General features: G+C 38.0%; 1 protein-coding gene and 3 non-coding genes across 5 annotated transcripts; all 4 read left to right on the top strand.

Annotated features, from left to right (window-relative positions):
* Positions 1-10,199: 10,199 nt before the first annotated feature.
* Positions 10,200-13,703, top strand: LOC112754535 (large ribosomal subunit protein uL1). Of its 2 annotated transcripts, XM_025802207.3 has the most exons (6): positions 10,200-10,407; positions 10,497-10,550; positions 10,642-10,861; positions 10,993-11,158; positions 12,778-12,983; positions 13,489-13,703. In XM_025802207.3, the coding sequence occupies exons 2-6, from the start codon at positions 10,546-10,548 to the stop codon at positions 13,540-13,542; spliced, it is 651 nt and encodes a 216-aa protein (XP_025657992.1). In that variant the 5' UTR covers positions 10,200-10,407; positions 10,497-10,545; the 3' UTR covers positions 13,543-13,703. The 2 variants fall into 2 exon arrangements, with proteins under 2 accessions (XP_025657992.1, XP_072076974.1); XM_072220873.1 differs by lacking the exon at positions 10,200-10,407 and having other exon boundaries at positions 10,478-10,550.
* Positions 11,781-11,906, top strand: LOC112762070 (small nucleolar RNA U19). Its single transcript, XR_003182428.1, has one exon. It is a non-coding gene; the product is annotated as a small nucleolar RNA U19 (small nucleolar RNA).
* Positions 12,157-12,282, top strand: LOC112762072 (small nucleolar RNA U19). The gene has a single exon (XR_003182430.1). It is a non-coding gene; the product is annotated as a small nucleolar RNA U19 (small nucleolar RNA).
* Positions 12,536-12,658, top strand: LOC112762074 (small nucleolar RNA U19). Its single transcript, XR_003182432.1, has one exon. It is a non-coding gene; the product is annotated as a small nucleolar RNA U19 (small nucleolar RNA).
* Positions 13,704-20,804: the final 7,101 nt, after the last annotated feature.

Genomic DNA, 20,804 nt, shown 5'->3' with positions numbered 1-20,804 from the left:
ATTGACTCTATGTGACCCTTAGTGTTGACATAGGACTTATGGATTGAAATCAACTATGCCTAGTTGACTTATCCTCGATGTTAGGGTTGACTTAGTGGGATTAACTCTTCATAATCATCATGTGTTTGTGGTCAATACCTAGGATAGGTAATCTTAGCTCTCAATTACTTTCCAAGAGGTTTCTTGCATTTTAATTTTCCTTGCTTTGACTTTTATCGCTTTGACTTTTAGTTTCTTGCATGTTTAGTTTTCACACTCTTGGTTGAGAAATTGGGTGTTTGGGTGGAATTAAGTTGTGGATGCCCATTCCACATTGTGTGAGGATTGTTAATTGGTTTGGTTTTCCTTGACTCTAAGTGACCCACTAGTGTTGACTTAGGACTTAGGGATTGGAATCAATTATGCCCTTTTGACTAATTCTCAAGTAGGATTGACTAATTGGGATTAATTTTACACAATTATCATGTTTGTGGTCCATAACTAGGATAGAAATCCTTAATTCCCCAATCCTCACCAAGAGCTCTTTTTGTCATTTAATTTCCATTTTCATTTTCGTTAATTCCTTTTATGCTTATTTACATTCCTTGCATTTTAATTTCTTGCTTCTCTCTTGCATTCACAATTCCCCATGCTTTCTCTCATAGCCAATAATTGTACACTTAATTGCAACTTCTAGGGAAGACGACCCGAGGTTTAATACTCTCGGTTATTTTAATTTGAATTTAACATTTGATCATGAGGATTCATTGTTGGTTTAGACTATGCTACTAACGAAGTGATTCTTGTTTTGAGTGATTCTAAATCAACATGAATTCTCATCTATCAACGAGCTCCCGCAAGTCCTATGGGCATATCGGACAACGCCACACTCCACCATCGGAGAATCACCATTCCGACTCACTTATGGAATGGAGGCAATGATTCCCGTGGAAGTAGAAAAAGGATCCCCTAGAGTGATCTTCTACAATGAAGACACCAACTTCCAAGCTAAAAAAGAAGAGCTTGACCTACTTCCAGAAGTCCGAGAAAGAGTTCGGATCAGAGAGAAAGCCTTAAGGCGTTGAATAGCTCTGAGGTATAATCGGAAGGTAGTCCAGTGAAGCTTCACCACCAACGATCTCATCTTAATCTGAAATGATATCGGAGCAGGTCGGTCAGGAGAAGGGAAGCTAGCAGCCAACTGGAAAGGACCATACTGAGTTACAGAAGTACTGGGGAAAGGTTACTACAGGGTGGCCGACCTCGAAGGGCGGGAGCTACCAAGGTCATGGAATGCCTGTAACCTAAGAAGGTACTATAGCTAGAAAATAGTAAAGATCTTAGGTCAAGGCGCACTCTTTTTCCTAAAAAGATTTTTTAATGAGGCGCCAGACCGAGATCTAAAAAACTGCCCGACCTACAAGGGTAAGCAATCATATGTACATACTTTCATTTATATTTTTATCTTATTATTATTCAAATAAAAGCTATCAATTTCCTAGAAAGTTTCCTACCAAGACGCATTAATCTAAGCTCACAAAATGCAAAAATTCATCGCCCGATTACAAGAGATCGGCAAAGTGAAGCGGTATAAGCAAGTTAATGCAAGAAGTTATAACTTAAGAAGGCTCGATAGAGAAGTCAGACCAATGAAAGGATAATTAAAAAGGGACAAAAAACATCTTGCAAAGGACAAAAAAGTGCTTAGCTAAAAAGGTACAAGGTCCTGAAAAGGATTCTACTTAAAGCTAGAAGCACGGTCTAAAAACGGAGCTAAAATGTCATCCAAACAAACTAAAAAGGTTCCACACGAGAACACTACAAAGTTGTTTGGAATTCGACTAAAAAGCCCGGGCGGCAAGTCGCAAAGATGATATAGCTAGCCAAAGAGAAAATGGAACCAGAAGGCTATAGGGTAACCCGAAAGGTGAAACACCACCTCAAAGGGTGTCAAACCAAAGGAAATCCAAAGCGCTTACATAAAGGTTGTAGAACAACCCCCTCCAAACAAAGGTTGAAAAACAACATGAGCAAAGTCAAATCATTCAACACAAAACATTAAAGACTCAAAGGCTGCCTAAATGGCAGCCCAAGAGTTTAAAGTGTTTGTTGAGTTGCTAGGAAGCAATTAAATGTCAGAGAGTCAATGATGTGGCGGAAATTGGCGGGTTAAGAAATTATTATAAGAGATACGTTGCAAGTACAGTTCTTAACCAACAAAAATCTGCCTATCAATTTAGAAAGGTTGTCACAAAAATTAGAATTAAAATACTGGGAGTATGAATCCCAGGTCGTTTCCCAACGAGTTGTAAAAAGGCGTGCTATTTTATTAATCAGATGTTTTCAAAAAATGGTTTTGAGTTTGATAACAGGAAATTAAATCAGAGAATTTATGTAATTTAAATAAAAATCTTGACCGGGAGTAGATTAGTTGGAAAGTCTATCCTTGTTGGAGTTCTCTCAAGATTAATTGATAATTGAAGGTTGTTCTACTCAGTTATCCTTTACCAGATAAAGGAAAGTCAAGCAAGTTGGAAGTCAATTTCTATTCACAAGTTCTAATCCTCTCCCTTGGGAAGGATTAGTGTTAGTGATTAGAGGGCGATCCAACGATAAACCCAATTACAATTTTTCTCTTGAGCATTCCAACTCAAGATTCTCCTTTCAATCAACTCTCAATCAAGTTATAGAACTACTCGCTCATTATGAATGTAAACTTCACAAAATAAGAAAGGGAAATAAAGAAAGACATGATAAATAATAACCAAAAGGATCAATTAAAAATAGAAATAGTTCTTGTATTAATAAATTCTAAAAATAATCCAATAGTAACTCTGAATAAATTAAGGATATGAAAGAGTAAGTGACAAGTAAGGAAACAAACTAGAATGATGAAGTCTTGGCGGAGGTAATAACTCTTCTCAATATCCCAATCCAAAAATTAATAAAAACAAAATCCTAAGAACTATGAATGTGTAGAGAGAAAACCTAGAGGAGGAGTAAAATTAGATCTAAAACTAAAATTATGCAGAATGAATGTCTCTCCTTGATCTCTGCATGTTCCCTGGCTCTAATATGCTTTTTTGGGCCGAAAACTGGGTCAAAATATGGCCCAAAATTGCCCCCAGCGAATTCTGCAAATTCTACAGATCGTGCACGTCACGCAATCGCGTCATCCACGCGTTCGCGTCATCTAGCGTTTTGCCTTGCCACGCGTGCGCATCGTCCACGCATTCGCGTCACTTGTGCAGTTTCCAATTCACGCGTTCGCGTCAGGCACGTGAGCGCGTCACTCCGATTTCTCCATTTAGCGCGGTCGCGTGAGCCATGCGTTCGCGTCGCTTCTCAATGGTCATCTCCTTGATTTCTTGTGTTCCTTCTATTTTTGCAAGCCTCCTCTCCAATCTCCAAGTCATTCATGCCCTATAAAGCCTGAAACACTTAACACACGGATCATGGCATCGAATGGAATAAAGGAGAATTAAAAATACATAATTAAAAGTCTCTTAGGAAGCAAGTTTTCAACCATGGAGTAATTTTGGGAAGGAATTGTAAATACATGCTAATCATATGAATAAGTGGGTAAAGATTTGATAAAACCACACAATTAAACACAATATAAACCATAAAATAATGGTTTATCATTCAACCACAGATAATTACAAAAGCTGACAAGTTCAATAAAGTCCACAAGTCGGACTATACCAAATACAAAATAAAGATCTAAAGAAATCATCAAGGATCTGAAGTCGCATTGGCAGCGGCACCCTTAGGAGGAGGAGGCACGGTCGAGATTGGGGTAGCATTAACAACTCCATCCGACCCAGTCAGAACCTCAACATCAGGCTTGGGCTCAGGAGGGACCACCTTGACAGATGGGGTCGTAGAAGCTGAAGCTGCAGCAGACTTGGCCGGTGGCACATGGGGAGGACCCTCATCTTCATCATCAAGGGCAGGCACAATCTTGCCATCCTCCACCACGTTGTCCATACTAAATAAGGTGAGGTCGAGCTCGGGAGCAAGAACCCGGACTTGAGCCTTTAAATTCTCATACATCTCGGTCATGCTGCTCACCATATGCCCCTGGAGCTCGGCATAGTCATCCTGTGCAGATTGAAGCCTTTCCTTAGTCTCCAATAGCTCGCTATATGTGCGGGTATAGCTCTCTTTGGACTTCTTGGCCATCTCCTCGGCCAAGTTGGTAGACGCCTCAACAGTAGTAGCTCTGGACTTCTCCTTTTTAATATCAAGCTCCAACTTAGCCACCCTAGCATCCAGCTCATCTTTCAAAGCCTTGATCTTGTCATACTCAGATTTAACATCCTCCATGAAGGCTTTGGTAGCACGAATCGGGGACTCCTGGACAACTCGGGATAAGGCCGCACCAAGATTGGCCATCCGAATAATATTGCTTGTTATAAAATCAAGATGGTGAGGGATAGACACATCATCAGTTGAAACTTGACCATAAGGAGCAATGAGCTCCATAGCAAAATCCACACCATCAAACTCTTTGTCATCCAAGTTGTAAGTTTCAGTAGTCTTTTGCTTTTTAGTAGGGGTGTGCATGGACCGGCCCGGCCCAAAGATCCGGCCCAGCCCCAAACACTTTAGGGGCTAATTTGGTGTGATTTCACCGGATCTAGGGCCGAGTAAGGGTCTCAAAAATAGACCCGGTCATTATTTTGGGTCGGGTCCGGGCTATATAGCTCGGGTCATCCGAACTCGGCCCGGTGGCCCGATCATCATACACAATTAATATTTTGTGTTATTAGTGATGGATGATAGCTATTTTTATGTGGAATTTAAGTATTGTAAACCTTAATATTTTGTGTTATTAGTTATTATAAGACTATAAGTTAATATTTTATGTTTAAAATGCATAAGATTTTAGACTAATGCATAATATTGTGTTATTTGTATTGATTTAAATATTTGGTGTTATTAGACAATATTAGTATTGATTATGGTTATACTTTAATTTCAGAGAAGAGTTACTTCTTGTTATATTTTTCTAAGTGAATTTTACCATGTCAAATAATGGTTTGAGTCTTGGAAATTTGGATATTTTCACATGCTAGCTTATAAAAAAGTATCAAGGTAATGTAATGTTAATGGCCCGGTTTTTGCCCGATTTTTACCCGGTATAATCGTGGCCCGAAAGTTTACAGGTTTCATCGGGTCTAGGGTCGGGTTCGGGTCTAATAAATAGGTCCGATATATATTTCGGGTCGGGTCTAGGTCACATCAAACCCGGTTTTACCCGGCCCATGCACACCCCTACTTTTTAGGATGGGGGCCAGCAGAAGTAGTGAAGAGACAGCACCAGAGGTCGTCTGGGACGGGTCGGACAGAACTGACCGAACACGCGGAGTCGGGATAATCTTTCTCGGGCCCTGAGACTAAACTCGCGATTGTTTGGGAGGCAACTGTGCCGAGGACCCCTCTCCCGAAGTCTTCTGCGACAAATTCTGGGTAGCCACGACCTTCTTGGCCTTGCGAAAAGACTTCATAGAATCTGAAGATTTCACCATCTCTGAAAAGGAAGCTAGAAAAACAGTTACAATAATAGATGAAGGCAAAATCCCAAGTCAATACAAAAGGACAATTTTCACAAAAGAAGAGCTCGGGCACTACCTAGCTCGGCATAGAGGAGGGAAGGATCTCCTAGAAATCTCTTTGTTTCAAGATGAGGAGGCTCTCCCCAGTGCTCCTCTAAAACATTCACAAAAGCTTATTCCACCTCATCTAAACTCTCCCAAGGATATTTAAGGACTATAGGCTCTTTTTGCCACCATACAGGAAAGTTCGGCTCATTATTTTCATCTAAAAAGAAAGGGCGAGCATCCTCAACAGCTCGGACCTTAAAGTAGTAGTTCTTAAAATCCCAAAAGGACTCATCAAACATCGAAAACACTTTCTTCCCCTGAGTAGCTCGAAAGGAAATCCAAGAAGCTTTTTTCTTGGCCACCCCCGGTTTTGTCAAAACAAAGAGATAAAGAAAAAGATGAATGATAGGTCGGACACCCATTTCTTGGCACAGTAACTAAAAGATCTTTATAAAGGCCCAAGAGTTCGGATGAAGCTGAGAAGGGGACACATTACAGTTCCACAAGAGTTCGGTCTCAAAGGCAGTAAAAGAAATAGTAATATTTAGCAAGGAAAAAAAAGTAAAAGGGACACTCTTCCCGACCTAATGGAGGGAAGCTAACCCTCTCCTCAGGGTCAGGCGACACCAATTCATAATTCTTCTCATCCTCCCTATTACTACAAATCCTATGAAACCTCCTAAGTTTCTCACATTACTCGGGGTCGGCAACAGTAACATACATCAACACTATAGAGTCTAACCAATCGGCCATACCAGCAGGGACCTTGGTGGACATCTTGACAATGTTCTTACGAGAAGACATAAAGCAACTACACCTACAACAAGAAAAACAAAAGGAGTCACTACCAAAACAACTCGGACAGCTACAGAAAATGAAGGAACAACTAATAAGTAACAAGTACGGCAGCAAAAGGGTACCCCAGGATTCATGTAAAACAAAGAAAACAAACACCAAAAAAAAAAAAGAAAAACTCAGGGGCACCCTTTGGAGGCAGCACAGATGCAGAAGAGACACATAGGAAGATCAAAATCCTGGCCCCATCACCAAAAAGGAAGAAGGTCCACCTAAAGCACCTATATTTCCCCAAACCAAGCAACGAAGACCAAAAGGTTGCAACTTCAAAGAAGCATAATCACCAAAAAGCCCTCAAATAGCAAAAGCTTTGTACAAGAAAAGCATGCAACAGTAAAGTGCAGAGAAGCACGACAATCAAAAAGCATAATATAAAAAGGAGCGAAGTAAGAGCACCAACCTGCGGAAGAAGCTAAACGAGCAATACTGCAAGCCATGAACAAACTTCATCCAAGGTAATGGAAGCTCCAAAGGTCCAAGAAAGGGACGATCTTAAAGAAGAAGGAAAGGTAGCTCCTTTCGCTGGGCAAAAGAAATGCAAAGAGTGAACTTCAGGAAGAATAACGAGCTCAGGGGTAAGATTGAAGGATGAAACAGAAGGGAGAAGGAACTGAAACTAAGAGCAAAACCTCTTCTTTGATTTCAAACGAAGGTTTAAAAAGGGAAAAGAAACGGAAAAACAAATTGAAAACCCTATTAATGAGGTTTTTAAAGGCGCTCGCACGTTCCCAAAGAAGCTAATAGCATCCCAAAAATGCGCCGCAAATTAAAAAAGCTAAAAACGCTTCGCATTTAAGAAAGCAACGCTAAAGATTCGTTCAAAGAGGAGCTGCTCTGAACCCACCCAAACAAATGCTTGAACACGACTTCCTCTAAGGGATCGAAGCCTAGAAGCATGACCTCATGAAGAAGATCGAAGCTCAAGCAGGGGCATTGTTCATACTCTGAACCGAGCTATAAGGTCCGGGTTGGACGAAGATAAAAACGACCGACATGTTCTAAAGTTGGTCCGCCTCTGACCTCTGCGTAAAGAGCTCAGCCAAATTACTATTGAGGCCCAACCGACCCAGAGCAGAAGGTCGCAGTGCACCTGAAGGCGGCTGACCAAAAGATAGGTGATTTCATCCACAAAAAAATAAGATAAAATAACAAACTTATCTTAAGGGAGGTCACTCTACACTACTATAAATATACTGGAGTACCCAGGTATAACTCACACTCTGATTCTACAAAAAACCTGCATAAAGCCCATGCTAACTTAAGCATCAGAGTCTCTTGCAGGTACCACCACCCTTCAGTGACCAAGGATTAGCAGCACATCAAGACCCAACAAGTCAGATGCAACAGCTCCGGCCACATCAGAAGATCTCATCCGAGATCGACCTTCAGTTTCAGGTAACCCTCAGAACAATATCCTAATAAGTTTTGCTTGTTTGAGTTGTGTGATTATTTCTAATTTTTCTATAAAATAATTCAGATTTTTTCAATGTTCAAACTCACTTTTTCATCTCGATAAACCTTTACCTAATAGAAAATATCCAAGCAAAGATTCATAACTCAAGTAACAAAAAGCAAAAAGTATCTAGAAACAAGAAAGACATATACAAACAAAAGTATAACTTTATGTAGTTCCATTCCTATAGAATCTTTCAATCACATTTGCATTTGGTTACATTCCAAGATGAAAATGAAAAAAGGACATGAGAATCACTTTAAGGATATTGTTAATAGAAAGGGATAAGTATTGTTTTGGTCCCTAACGTTGAGGGTCAGAATCGAAACCGTCCCTGATATAACTTTTGACTTAAAATCGTCCTTAATGTTGCATTTTATTTTAAAATCGTCATTTCTAATAAAATTTTTTAATTTATTCCTAAACTACCCCTACTATATTAAAAAATTATAAAATTTAAAAAATAAAAGAAAACGCGTTTGGGTGGGGGGAGGAAAAGGGTATACGAAGGGGGAGGGGAGGGAAAGGGGGAAGGGGGGAAGGGGAAGGGGGAGGGGGGACGGCGATGGCGGCTCTGTGGTGGTGGTGATGGAGGAGAGGGGAGGAGAAGTGGAAGAAGCCAGAGAAGAAGAGGAAGGGGATGCGGGTTCGGGGTGGGAGGAAGGGGAAAGGACGTGGGGTGGGGTAGGGGAAGGGGAGAGGGGGAGAGGGAGGGGGAAGGGGAAAGGGGGGAGGGGGGACAGCGACGGTGACTTTGTGGTGGTGATGGAGGAGATGGGGAGGGAAAGTGGAAGAAGCCAGAGAAGAAGAGGAAGGGGACGCGGGTTCGGGGGTGGGGGGAAGGAGAAAGGACGCGGGATGGCGGTGGGGAGAAGGGGAGAGGGGGAGGGGGATGGGGAGGGGGACGGCGGCCGCCTCGCAACCTCGCCGCCTCTGCCTCGTCGCCTCAGCCTCGCCGCCTCGCCGCCTCCGCCTCGTAACCTTGTCGCCTATTTTCTTACTTCTGCTTTCTTGCTTTCTATTTTTTGCTTTCTTGTTTCTGCTTTCTTATTTTCTGTTTCTGCTTCTTGGTTTGGTGTTGTTGCTGTTGTTTGGTGTTCTTGGTGGTGGTGTTTGTGTTGGTGGTGGTGTTTGTGTTGGTGTTGGTGGTGGTGGTGGTTGTGGTGGTGGTGGTGGTAGTGGTGGTGTTGGTGTTGGTGTTGGTGTTGGTGTTGGTATTGGTGGTGCTGGAGGTGGTGGTGGTGTTGGTGTTGGTGTTAGTGGTAGTGGTGGTGGAGGAGGTAATTGTGTTGGTAGTGGTGAGGGTATTTTTGTCCAAAAAAATTAAAAGGACGATTTTAATACAAAAAAAAACGTTAAAGATGATTTTAAATCCAAAATTACAATGGGGACGGTTTCGATTTGGACCCTCAACGTCAGGGACCAAAACAATACTTATCCCTAATAGAAAATATTTGAACAAAGATAACAATAAGCACTTATAATTAATAACTAAGAACTTAGGGTTGAGAAGAAGATTGAGGAGGTATAAGAGCCACATGGATTTGTGGTTCAACAACATGAAGCAACCCAGTGGCCAACCTTTTAGTCAAGTCTTCCTCTTGCCACTTCACCATGTCAGCAGCATATCTACTCGCACAGTACACTCCGATGGCCGTTGCTGCCATTCTGTAAACATTGGTAGTTACCAATCGAAGTGACATGGAAAGAATGGTAGCAAGAGGTCCACCTATAGTTCCTTACTTGACAACTAGGAGGCCGGTTTTGCAGACCATCGCAGAGCTGGACAGCAGCCACACTCACACCATTCTGGCACCCTCGCACTTCTGTTCTGACTTTGCGACCTGGTCTAGTTATTGTTCAAAGGAGCGAAGAGAGCTTCCAGCTGTGGTGCTTCCACCATCCATCATAGTGCCTCAACTAATAGCAATGGGTGACTAAGCTTTAACAAGGAGAAGAACAACAAAAAGAAGAAGATAAAGAGGACTAAGAAGACAAGAAGAAGGAAAATGGAGGTTGATGAAGAAGGACCTAAGTTAGATAAATAATGAGAGAAAATTAGGGTTTTAGGAATCAAATTGGATATAAATACAACTCTTGCTACGTCAGCTAACCGTTGCAGCGACTAACGTGGTAGGGAGGGTGCCACTTCAGCACTCTGTTTGTCCAGTCATTGCCGAAAAAAGTCAAAAGACTACATTAGTGTCCGAACCTAAATCTAAAAGCCCACTATACATAATTTTAAATTTCGAAGACCAAGACGGATAATTACATTATAGGAATTTACTATACTAAATACTATTTGGTGGGAGAGACTCCAACATACATATGTAATCTAGCATTTAAAGATTTTGGACCCTTTGATGTTTGATCAATTAATACTACCAAAAAAAATTATCCAGCGTCTCAAACAAAGTAGCTATGATGCATATATATATTATAGGAAAAATATATATATGTATATTTGTGACTTAGTTACTGAGCTGCTGACTAGGGTTTGTGGCGGCCACGGTAACTCGCGCTCTCTCTCAATGCGTTAGCTACAACACATTACACATTATCCGCATTTTCGTTATAATAGCAGCTTGTTCTATTTGCAGAATAATCTTTTGTGGCGGCACCTCAAACACCAAACCTCTGCTCCTTACAATGAGGTACTATTCCAATCCAATCGATATTCTTATTTCATTGCTTAGTGACTATTAATCAGTGTTTAATTTAATGTGTGTAATTATTACATTTCAGTAAGCTACAGAGTGATGCACTGAGAGAGGCCATATCTCAGCTCGTTGCGAATGCGAACGAGAAGAAGCGCAAATTCACTGAGACAGTTGAACTTCAGATTGGTTTGAAGAACTATGACCCCCAGAAAGACAAGCGTTTCAGCGGTTCCGTTAAGCTTCCTCATATTCCTCGCCCCAAGATGAAGATCTGCATGCTTGGTGACGCTCAGCACGTCGAAGAGGTTAAATCTTTGTCATAATAATCGTTTCGTGTGCTGTGTTGTCGATTGTTACTCATCGTTAGGTAAAGATAGTGTTATAGGTTAGTTATTGTGATTTTGATTGGTTTTGATGCATTTGTGTTGTAACATAGGCTGAAAAAATTGGGCTGGATTGGATGGATGTCGAGGCACTGAAAAAGCTTAATAAGAACAAGAAACTTGTGAAGAAGCTTGCTAAGAAGTATCATGCTTTTCTAGCTTCTGAAGCTGTCATCAAGCAAATTCCTCGCCTCTTAGGCCCTGGTTTGAACAAGGCAGGCAAGTAACTTCACTTGTTATGATATTCGTTCTATTGATTGTTTCTCTCTATGAAACCTTGTTTCAGTGGGCATGTAAAATTTGTTATTCTTTTGAACCATTGCCTGATTTTCTATTATCTATTTTGAGGTTTTGAAAGAACATCTTGATTGTGTGTAAATCATAGCTAAGAAGCTGATGAAAATGTTTTCAACACCATAGATTCTCTTTCATAGAGGTCCTTAACTGAGTCATTTACTTCTTGCCTCTTTGAGTAGCACAATAATATACCATTTCATATGTGGTTGGGAGGTGGACATCAATTGGAACCAAATTAACTTTTGGGATCTTTTGAGAGAGGCCTGCTGAAAGGACTCAAGTCTCGTATTGATTGTCCCTCACGCAGCCATCATTGGTTACAATATGTTGCTTAGTATATAACTAATTTGCATCATGCCATCATTGCCAGCTTTTCTATTATCTTCTGTGTGATTTAGGAAGAACATCTTGATTATCTGGGAATCAGAGTTAGGAAGACAACGAAAACGTTTTTAACACCATAGATTATCCTGTAGTTACGTTCATGACAAGGTCTTGTAATCTATGCCTCTTTGAGTAGCTCTATGAAAATTACAAATTCCATATGCGGCTTAGTTAGGGGGCAAACATCAACAGGAACCAAATTAACTTTTGGTATCCTTTGAGAAAGACCTTTTGAAGGGACTCTTCAATCTAATATTTATTGTCCCTCAAGCAGTCGTTCACATTTTCTTCTACCTACAAGGCTCAGTAGATTGAAAATTATTCTTTCATTTTCGGATTATGATATATAACTATTTGCATCATGCATCATTGCCGGCTTTTCTATTATCTTCTGTGTGATTTGGGAATAACATCTTGATTATGCGGAAATCAGAGCTAGGAAGCTGATAAAAAAGTTTTCAACACTGTAGATTCTCTTTTGACTTTCACGGAATGTATGCCTCTTTGAGTAGCCTTATGAAAATAATCAGTTTCATATGTGGCTTAGTTAGGGGGCGGACATCAATCGGAACCAAATTAGCTTTTGGGGTCCTTTGAGAGAGGCCTCTTGAAGGGACTCTCTAGTCTCATATTGATTATCACTCAAGGAGCCTTTCACATTTTGTCTAACTTTTTTATTCAAGTGTACATTGGATTGAAAATTCTTGCAGTTTCATATTTTAATTTGTTGCTTAGTATAGGACTATTCACTTCATTGCCTGCTTTTCTATTATCTGCTTTGGGGTTTAGGAAGACCTACTATTTTCTGCCGATGGAAAAAGTTTTCAGCAACATAATTCTCTTATAGTGAAGTTCTTAACCAAGTAATGTAACCTATGCCTCTTTGAGTAGCCCTATGAAAATAATCAATTTCATATGTGGTTTAGTTAGGGGGCGGACAGCAATTGGAACCCAATTAACTTTGGGATCCTTTGAGAGAGGCCTTTTGAAGGGACTCTGCAAGCTCATTGATTGTTCCTCAAGCAGCCTTTCACATTTTCCCTACCTTTTTTATTCTTAACAAGGCTACAATGGATTGAAATTTCATTTTTGCGGTTTCGGATTATAATATGTTGCTCTGTATATGATCAGTTGACTATATGAACCCACCAATGCAGGTAAGTTTCCAACATTAGTGACACATCAGGAATCCTTAGAGTCAAAAGTTAATGAAACAAAAGCAATGGTGAAGTTTCAACTTAAGAAAGTTCTTTGCATGGGTGTTGCTGTTGGAAATTGCTCAATGGAGGAGAAACAGATATTCCAGAATGTACAACTCAGTGTCAATTTCCTTGTTTCATTATTGAAGAAAAACTGGCAAAATGTAAGTTTGACTGTTCGAGGCCTTATATGAGTATCAGTATTAAGGTTCTCAATATTGGAGCATTAAGTTTGAGAGTCTTTTGGGCTTTTGGTTTAAGTATACAAAATTTTGGGTCTTATTTGAAACTGTTTGTTCTCTCCAAGATAAGATATAGGCAAGCTAATTAATCTCAGCGTGAGATGTGTTTATTTCATGATGTCAATATATTCTATTATATTAACAAGCATGAATATATTTGAAATTGTTCTATTACTGCCCGTTGATGTGTTCATAAAAAAGCTTAGGCAACTACACGTATCTTTTAAGTGATGTCTTTGTAGCCAAATGCTGGCAGCGTGATGTTGAATAGGCACTAACTTAGTCTCGTTGTTAAGCAGAGAATCATTTTCAACTACCTTTGTTTTGATTTGAAAAGGAATGCTGTCTTTGAAAAGTGATGTCTTTATTTTATTTTTTTAATTTTTTGTTAACCGTCTTTTCATTTATGTTTTGTTTGTTGAAACAGGTGAGATGCTTGTACCTCAAGAGTACAATGGGGAGTGCAATCCGCGTATTTTAGATTGTTTAGATATGGGTAGTTTGCATTGGCTAAACCTCATGAGTTGTGGACATGTTAACGGGATGTTATTGCTGACAGTTAATGCCCCCATTTTTTTTTTCTGACATTCTTAAGATTCTTTGATATCAATTGTTTTATGATAATCCTTGTTTTCTGTGTCATTAATGACTGGCCACAAAAGATTCATAGATGTATTTGGTTATTTGAATTTTATTCCGTGTTAGCTTTTTATTTTTATGATAGGTTTCTCTTAGAAGTGGAAGAAACAAAGCACATACGAAATTAGAATAAAGTGGACGTCAAAACATTCTTCCCATTTTTTTTGTTCTTTTGGTCAAACCCCATTCCCCCACCCCCGGCGGGTTCTGGGTGGTGAAAATTGCCTCGTATTCCATAGTGGACACGAAAGTTGTATATCAGAAGATCAATCCTACAGGGCACTGGTGGTAACATCTGTAAATGTAACTTCAAGCCCTGGGAAATAATACTTTATATTTTGGTGGGAGGGAGAGGGAAAGGGAGATTTGGATTGAATTTCATTTTAGAGGGTAAAGTGTGACCTCTCACTATTTATTTTATAGGTGGAACCAATAATAAATATGAGAGAGAAACCATTTAAGGGTAGAAAATTATATTTTACTTTCTAAAATACAAGAGGAGGAGGAGGGAGGGGGTTAAAGGGGTTTTTTTTTGTTTTGTTTTGTTTTTTTTTTTTTCAAATACCCGAAAGAAAGCGCAAGACAAGCAACCAAAAAAGAAAAATAGTCAGGGCTAACTAGTGCCCCTTTATCTGGGAGTTCCTAGACAACCCTCTGCAAGTGTAGGGCAGATATGAGCGGTTGGCAACTTGGCATGTCAAAGATGTGAGTTCCGAGAGGTAGCTCTTGGCCCTTCCTTGCTAGAGTATTAGCTGCGAAGTTGGCTTCCCGAAGTGTGTGCACCCATTCTATATGCTATAGGCGACTCGAGAGGATTCTGATATCTTCCAGGAGAGTTTTGCAAGGGTGTGAGGAAGGGACTCCCTCCTTTATGAACTGAATTGCCATGGACGAGTCCGTCAAAATAATAAGCTTTTGATAACCACTAGCCGTAGCTATATGGAAGCCTTTGACGATGCCCCAGAGGTCAGCTTGCATTATGGTGCGGCTTCCAAGATTGCAGGAAAAGTTCTTCATGAATCTTCCAAGAAGGGGGAACCCAGGAAATTAAAGACTCCCGCTCTAGGTTCTGTTTCCCAGGTGGCTTCATTTTGTTCATCACATTCGCTATTTCAGCACTATGGGTTCTAATGGAAGTCACCACTGCACTTGGGTGAGTGAGTTTTTTCCTCCAAAAATGAGTTTATTTCACAATACCAAAGAGATGATATCGCCACTCCAAACAGACATGGCCAGTCCAGTTTTCCAGCAAGATTATTACATAACCATTCATTGAGGCCGAGACTGAAGAACTCTTTGACATGGTCTTGCTGTGGAAGGTGGTGCCAGACCGTCTTAGCAAAATGGCGCACTGTTTCATCCATATCCTCACATCTGGTAGGCGTTTAGACTCGTATTCATTGCATACAAATTAATTAAAGTAATTTTTCAACAGAAAATATATGATAAATCTGTTATAGATTTACTAAAAAAAATTAAAAAAATTTATTAATAGTAACATTAAAGGCATATATTAATTATATCCTTTAATTAAGTTTTTGGATAAAACTTCTGTCATCAAGATATTGGAGCTGGAAAGAAAAATGAATAATACATCTAGTAGATCACTTTAGTTTTAGGAAAAACTACCAAAAGTACCCACGAAGTTTACAATCGCTGACAAAAGTACTCATAAACTAAGGAAATTAACGCTGTACCCATGAAAGATGGGTTCCATATGACAAAAGTATCCAAATCCTAATTTTTTGTTGATTTTGTAATAAAATTCCTAAACTACCCCACCTTAACCCCATTCTATCGTCACTCCCTCTCTTCTCTTCTTCCTCTCTCCTCACTTATCCCTCAAAAACCCTCGCAGAGTCACAGAAACTCTCCTCCTACCTCCTCATTGTCGTCCGCCACCCACTTACTCCATTACCGCCAATCTCTTCCCCTCTCACTGCTCCTCCCTCTCACTATTAAGGTGACTACAACACCTTCATCGCACACCTGTGACCCAATCTGAGGAGAATGCTGCCGTGGCGCGCCTGTTGCAGCCGAGGAGAACGTCGTCGTGGCGCGTCTGACCCAGCCGAGGAGAACACCGTCGTCGCACACCTGAGAAGAGAGAGGGGTCGTGGTACTCTTGCATGTAGAAATCGGGTTCGGTAAAGAGAAATCAGAGAAGAAAGGGAGGCAGCATTGTGGATGGAGGTTCTCCCATTGACGATGTTACAGTCGGCCAGCGAAAAAAAAGGTATTTCTTTTTTTTAAAATATTTTTATTTTATTTTTCTTCTTTTCAGAAATTGATTTAGTTACTACTAAAATGATACTGTTCTATTTTTTTTTTAAATATGCTTTTATATTTTATGAAGGCTGAGATTGATTTACAGAAGATCCAGTTGATGGCTACTTCTACTTCTGATTTTTGCTGAAATAAATTTCAAATTGGATGAATGAATTTGTTGATTTTTTATGGTTGATGTCTTTTTCTATTTCTAGTTTTGCTAAAGTGAATTGAAATTGGATGAATGGATTTGAAAATTTTTATGTTTTGAGTATTTTTTGGTGTTTTATTAATTTGGTTTGGGTATGGATTATAAACTTATGAATGAATCGGTTGAGGTCGGATTCTCTACCATCACCATCACTACCATTGATTTCGGTTTGGTTTGTTGTAGGAGTAGTTTTGGACTCCATAACAAGAGTTGGTGCAAATTAAGTTATGAAAGATTGAAAAAGTGAATTGAGGTTGAGTATAGGATAGTTTAGGAATTTTATTAAAAAATCAACAAAAAATTAAGATTTAGATACTTTTGTCATACGGAACCCATCTTTCATGGGTACAACGTTAATTTTCTTAATTTATGGGTACTTTTGTCAGCGTTCGAAAACTTTATGAATACTTTTGGTAGTTTTTCCTTAGTTTTATTACTTACTCCATTCTAATAGACCACTTTTATTAGTTACTCCAGCCACCATTTGTTTGTTTTCCTAATTCTTTTAGTCCCATTAGATGTAAATGTAACACATTGATTTAAAACCTTTAATTTCTTTTTTTTCTCCCTTACTAATTCTTTAACTCCTATTCCTAATTTTTCTTCCTTACCAAAATTTCAACACTAATACCTGATTTTTTTTTTGTAAATTATTTATTAAATTAAATTAACCAAAATATAAAGATATCTCTCAAATTTAACTCCACAAAAGTTATTCTCTAATTATATATGATTTAGTCTTTAGAATTTAGAGTTTAAGATTTAAATGTTAGATTTTAATATTTAAAATTTAGAATTTGTGATTTAGAATTCATAAATTTAGAACATAATGGAGGGTTTTTTGGTGACTAACATAATGGAGGGTTTGATTCATATTTAATAATTTATTTATTTTATTTTAAGGATCTATTTTTATTTATCAGAATCAATCTAATTTTTTATTTTGAGAATTAAATTTTAATATTTTAAATTTGTTAGATTTTAGGCGAGTAAGAGTATATGTAATTTTTATTATTTTAATATTTTGAGGACTAACAATAAACACAATTTTTTATGACTGGAGGGGGCTAACGAACAAATGTCATATAGTCAGATTGTTAATTTATGAAAGAAAAATGGTAGAGGGCTATTTAATTTTTTTTATTTTTAGTCATTAGTTAACTTAACTATTAATATTTAAAAGTATGTGATAAAGTATGTTATTTAAATTATTAAAATAAAAAATTGAGTTAATGGATAAGTGATGGTCAATAATAATAAATTTTTAACTAGTTTATGTTGGTCGAATGGTCAGCTCACTCGTCTGTTTAAATAAGTGTCAGAATTTGAATACTGCTTTTTATATGCAGCAATTTATTAACCAACAAAATCCACAACAAATTAACTCTTAAATAGAATTTAAATTTACGACAAATTAATGCATTGTCGAACTAAATACTGTGGGCAAGCAAAAAAATTTTAATGGCCTCTTAACATTTTTTTATGAGATAACTAGCATCGCCAACTTGGCAGCAAAATTATCTCCAATCTATCTACCGAAAGAAGATAATCTCCCATCTAGTTATTATTTTTAGTTTAGATTAGTACCATTATGATACAAAGATATTACTATGATACTAGGATATTATCATTATAAGAATTTTATAGGATCCTTTTCAAATTAAAATCCTAAAAGCATTATGATTAGGAAAATATTTATGGTTTGTAGAAAAGAACAAGGTCGTAAAAAGTTTGTGTCTCACTAATTTGAAAGAACGATACCTTTCAAATACTAATTTGCAAGTAATTATAATATTTTTTTTTTCGATTAATTCAATTTAAAAATGTAGCATTTGGATCATAATTTTCATATGTATGAAATGCATTTTTTTATCAGGACAATTTTTATGTTACCAATTTAAATTTTATGTTATTATTTAATATTTTGTTATTATAATTTATAAAATAAATTTTCTTTTTGTATGAATCTTATTAGTAATATATATTTTTTTATGTTTCTCTTACTTTTTACTCAATGAAATTTGATAAGGATGTTTATGGATTAGATCTGATCCGCATATCCACGGTATTTATCCGAATTCGATATGAAAATTACGGATATGGATCCGATCCGCAAGCTAAGGTTATCGGATCGGATCAGATCCGATCCAATCTGATCCGCACACTTATAGGATCGGATTGCGGATTTTATGTAGGTACCCGCGGAACCACAAAAATAAATAAATAAATAATTAAATATTTTCTTATGTTTTATTTCAACTAATAATTATCATATATATTGTATTATTTTAATTTTATTATTTAAGAAAAGTATGTTTAATATTATTTTAAGAGTAAACATATTTAAAAGAATAGAAAAAAGAAATTTTATTAATATTTTTTTAATAAAAATAAGCTTTTAAAAATATGTTTGTGTTTTGCGGATATATGCGGATCGGATAAGATCGGATCCAAGTTTAAAAACTGCGGATATTGGATCCAATCCGATCCGATGATTTTAATGCAGATCATATTGAGATTTTGGCCATATCCAATTCGATCCGATCTGCGTTCACTCCTAAAATTCGATATGTTGTGTTTTTGGTTAGTTGTGCATAAATTATGATAAGATATTGAGTCTTTGTTTTTTGTACTAGTGAATTTTATATGCAACTTTAAAATTCCATTATCTTGCCACAATTTATATATTGAAAGACAATTTTAGATTTGTGAGTGAATTATGATAGTGAATTACGATTTGTATTTTTGTCGCTTTTTAATTTTCATATGGAGCCCTTTATGGAGTAGGCCACAGATATGGGGTGCGTGTATGCTTTACCAGGTGGTGTCAGGTAGAGAAAAATCGGACGGTGCGACAGGGAGAAAGGAGATCGGACGGTCCAATTTGCAGGGACCACACGCACGGTCTGATTTGTGGCTTTACAGCCACGTGTCGCGCAAGCCAAGCTCCCCAGAACGGTGCCCCTGAACCCAACATACCCCTTGTTGCCCCCACTTTCTCTGTCCGAAATCTCACTTTCAAAATTTCCCTAACCCTCACAGCCATTCTATTCTCTCTTCTTCTTCTTCCTTCGGTGGTTCTTCACAGTGCATGCAAAAAAAAATTAAACAATGCCAAAGAAACACAAAGCTAAAGATGTTGATCGTCCTGAATTTCATATTGTAAATTATCTACGCCATCCTGATTATGTAAGTTTATTTTCTTAAATTTTTTCAAATTTTTCAGAATTATAATTATTTTTGTTAAGAATTTTTTTTTTAGTATTGTTGTTAGAAATTGAAGTTAGGTATATATATGTGAAGGTTGTGGTAGGCTTAGAGAAGGGGGGTTGAATCTATGCCTTTCTTTTAAGTATCTGAACTGACCCTTTCAAACAATATTTGAATTCTGATTCTGTTTGAACTCAGCAGCGAAAATTTATGAGACAATTTATTTTTATTTCATGAATATCAGAAAACAGAACAGTGCAGAGAAGAGAAAAGCTAACACCAGCATATATCCTGGTTCGGTTACCTTGTGCTATGCAACCTACGTCCAGTCTCCTCCACAATAATGGAGAAATTTCCACTATAGTTAACAGTATTACATACACCAATTCCACAGGATTGACACAATCCTTTCACACTCAAGTTGTAACCTAACTTGACATTGGCTATGCTAATACCTAACTATTCACTCTTAGTGCTAACCCAACTAAGAAAGGGATACCTCACAGATACAAGATACAAGACATGAACATACCTAAAGAAATTTGAGAATAACTCTAGGCTTTTCTCTCAAGTGTATTACTCAGCCTCTTTTCACTCATGGCTTTTACTTGAGCTCTCTCAATATGCCTTTTCACTCAAAAAATTACAGAAAGATAAACATTGAAAAGTAAATTACAATCTGTAAAACATGAAGGAGATTGACTTCTTCAACAGCCTCTTTGCTATGTGATAAACCAGATTTACATGTCTCTGATTCAGTTCTTCATTTTTGGCGGAATGCTTCTTTGAAAGAAAGAACTGTCCAAGTAGATGAACTTCTTTAGAGAGTTTCTTCTCAGAACAAAAACCTCAATACATTGGGTTATCTCTCCTTGGCTCCTGAATGAACAGTAAGACTTCTCTTATCTCCTTACATGTTGCTTGGTTGCTCTTCCTAGGTCAACTTCTTGAGCCTTGAGCTTCACCAACCCACTGTCTCACTTTTTCTGATTAATCCTCACAATGGAAACTTTGCTTCTGACTTCCCTTTCTTGACCGAAAGCCACATTATCAGCAGAAAAAGATTTCTTCAATGGTAAATCCAGATCTTGACCATTGAAACACAACTTGGTCCCCAAGACATATTTTCAACCGTTGATGCACATCAGAGAAGAACAGAAATCCTCTTTTCCATATAACTCAGAATGGATAGGCAGAACGTTGAAGATGAAGAGAAGAAAATCTGATGCATGTAAAAGGAAATGGGTTACCTTTAACCTTTACCTAAGCTTGATTTGGTTTGAAATGGATGACTTGTTTTCTGCCTTTCAAGCTTGGCCTTTCTCTTTCTTTCTTCTTTCATGACTAGCTTAGGAACTAAGCTCTCTTTCTTACTTTTTTTGAGTTCTGTGATTTGACTGAGACAGAGAAAAGGA

The sequence above is a fragment of the Arachis hypogaea genome, chromosome 16, assembly GCF_003086295.3.
Source record: "Arachis hypogaea cultivar Tifrunner chromosome 16, arahy.Tifrunner.gnm2.J5K5, whole genome shotgun sequence".
NCBI lineage: Eukaryota > Viridiplantae > Streptophyta > Magnoliopsida > Fabales > Fabaceae > Arachis > Arachis hypogaea.
The sequence above is the reverse complement of the archived record's forward strand: the minus strand, read 5'-3'. Positions and strand labels throughout refer to the sequence as shown.

Bases quoted from the DNA above. Each gene is read 5' to 3' on its own strand.
- LOC112754535 (XM_025802207.3), top strand. The intron at 10,862-10,992 runs GTTAAATCTTTG...GTTGTAACATAG, and splicing joins ACGCTCAGCACGTCGAAGAG to GCTGAAAAAATTGGGCTGGA. The intron at 11,159-12,777 runs GCAAGTAACTTC...CCACCAATGCAG, and splicing joins CCCTGGTTTGAACAAGGCAG to GTAAGTTTCCAACATTAGTG.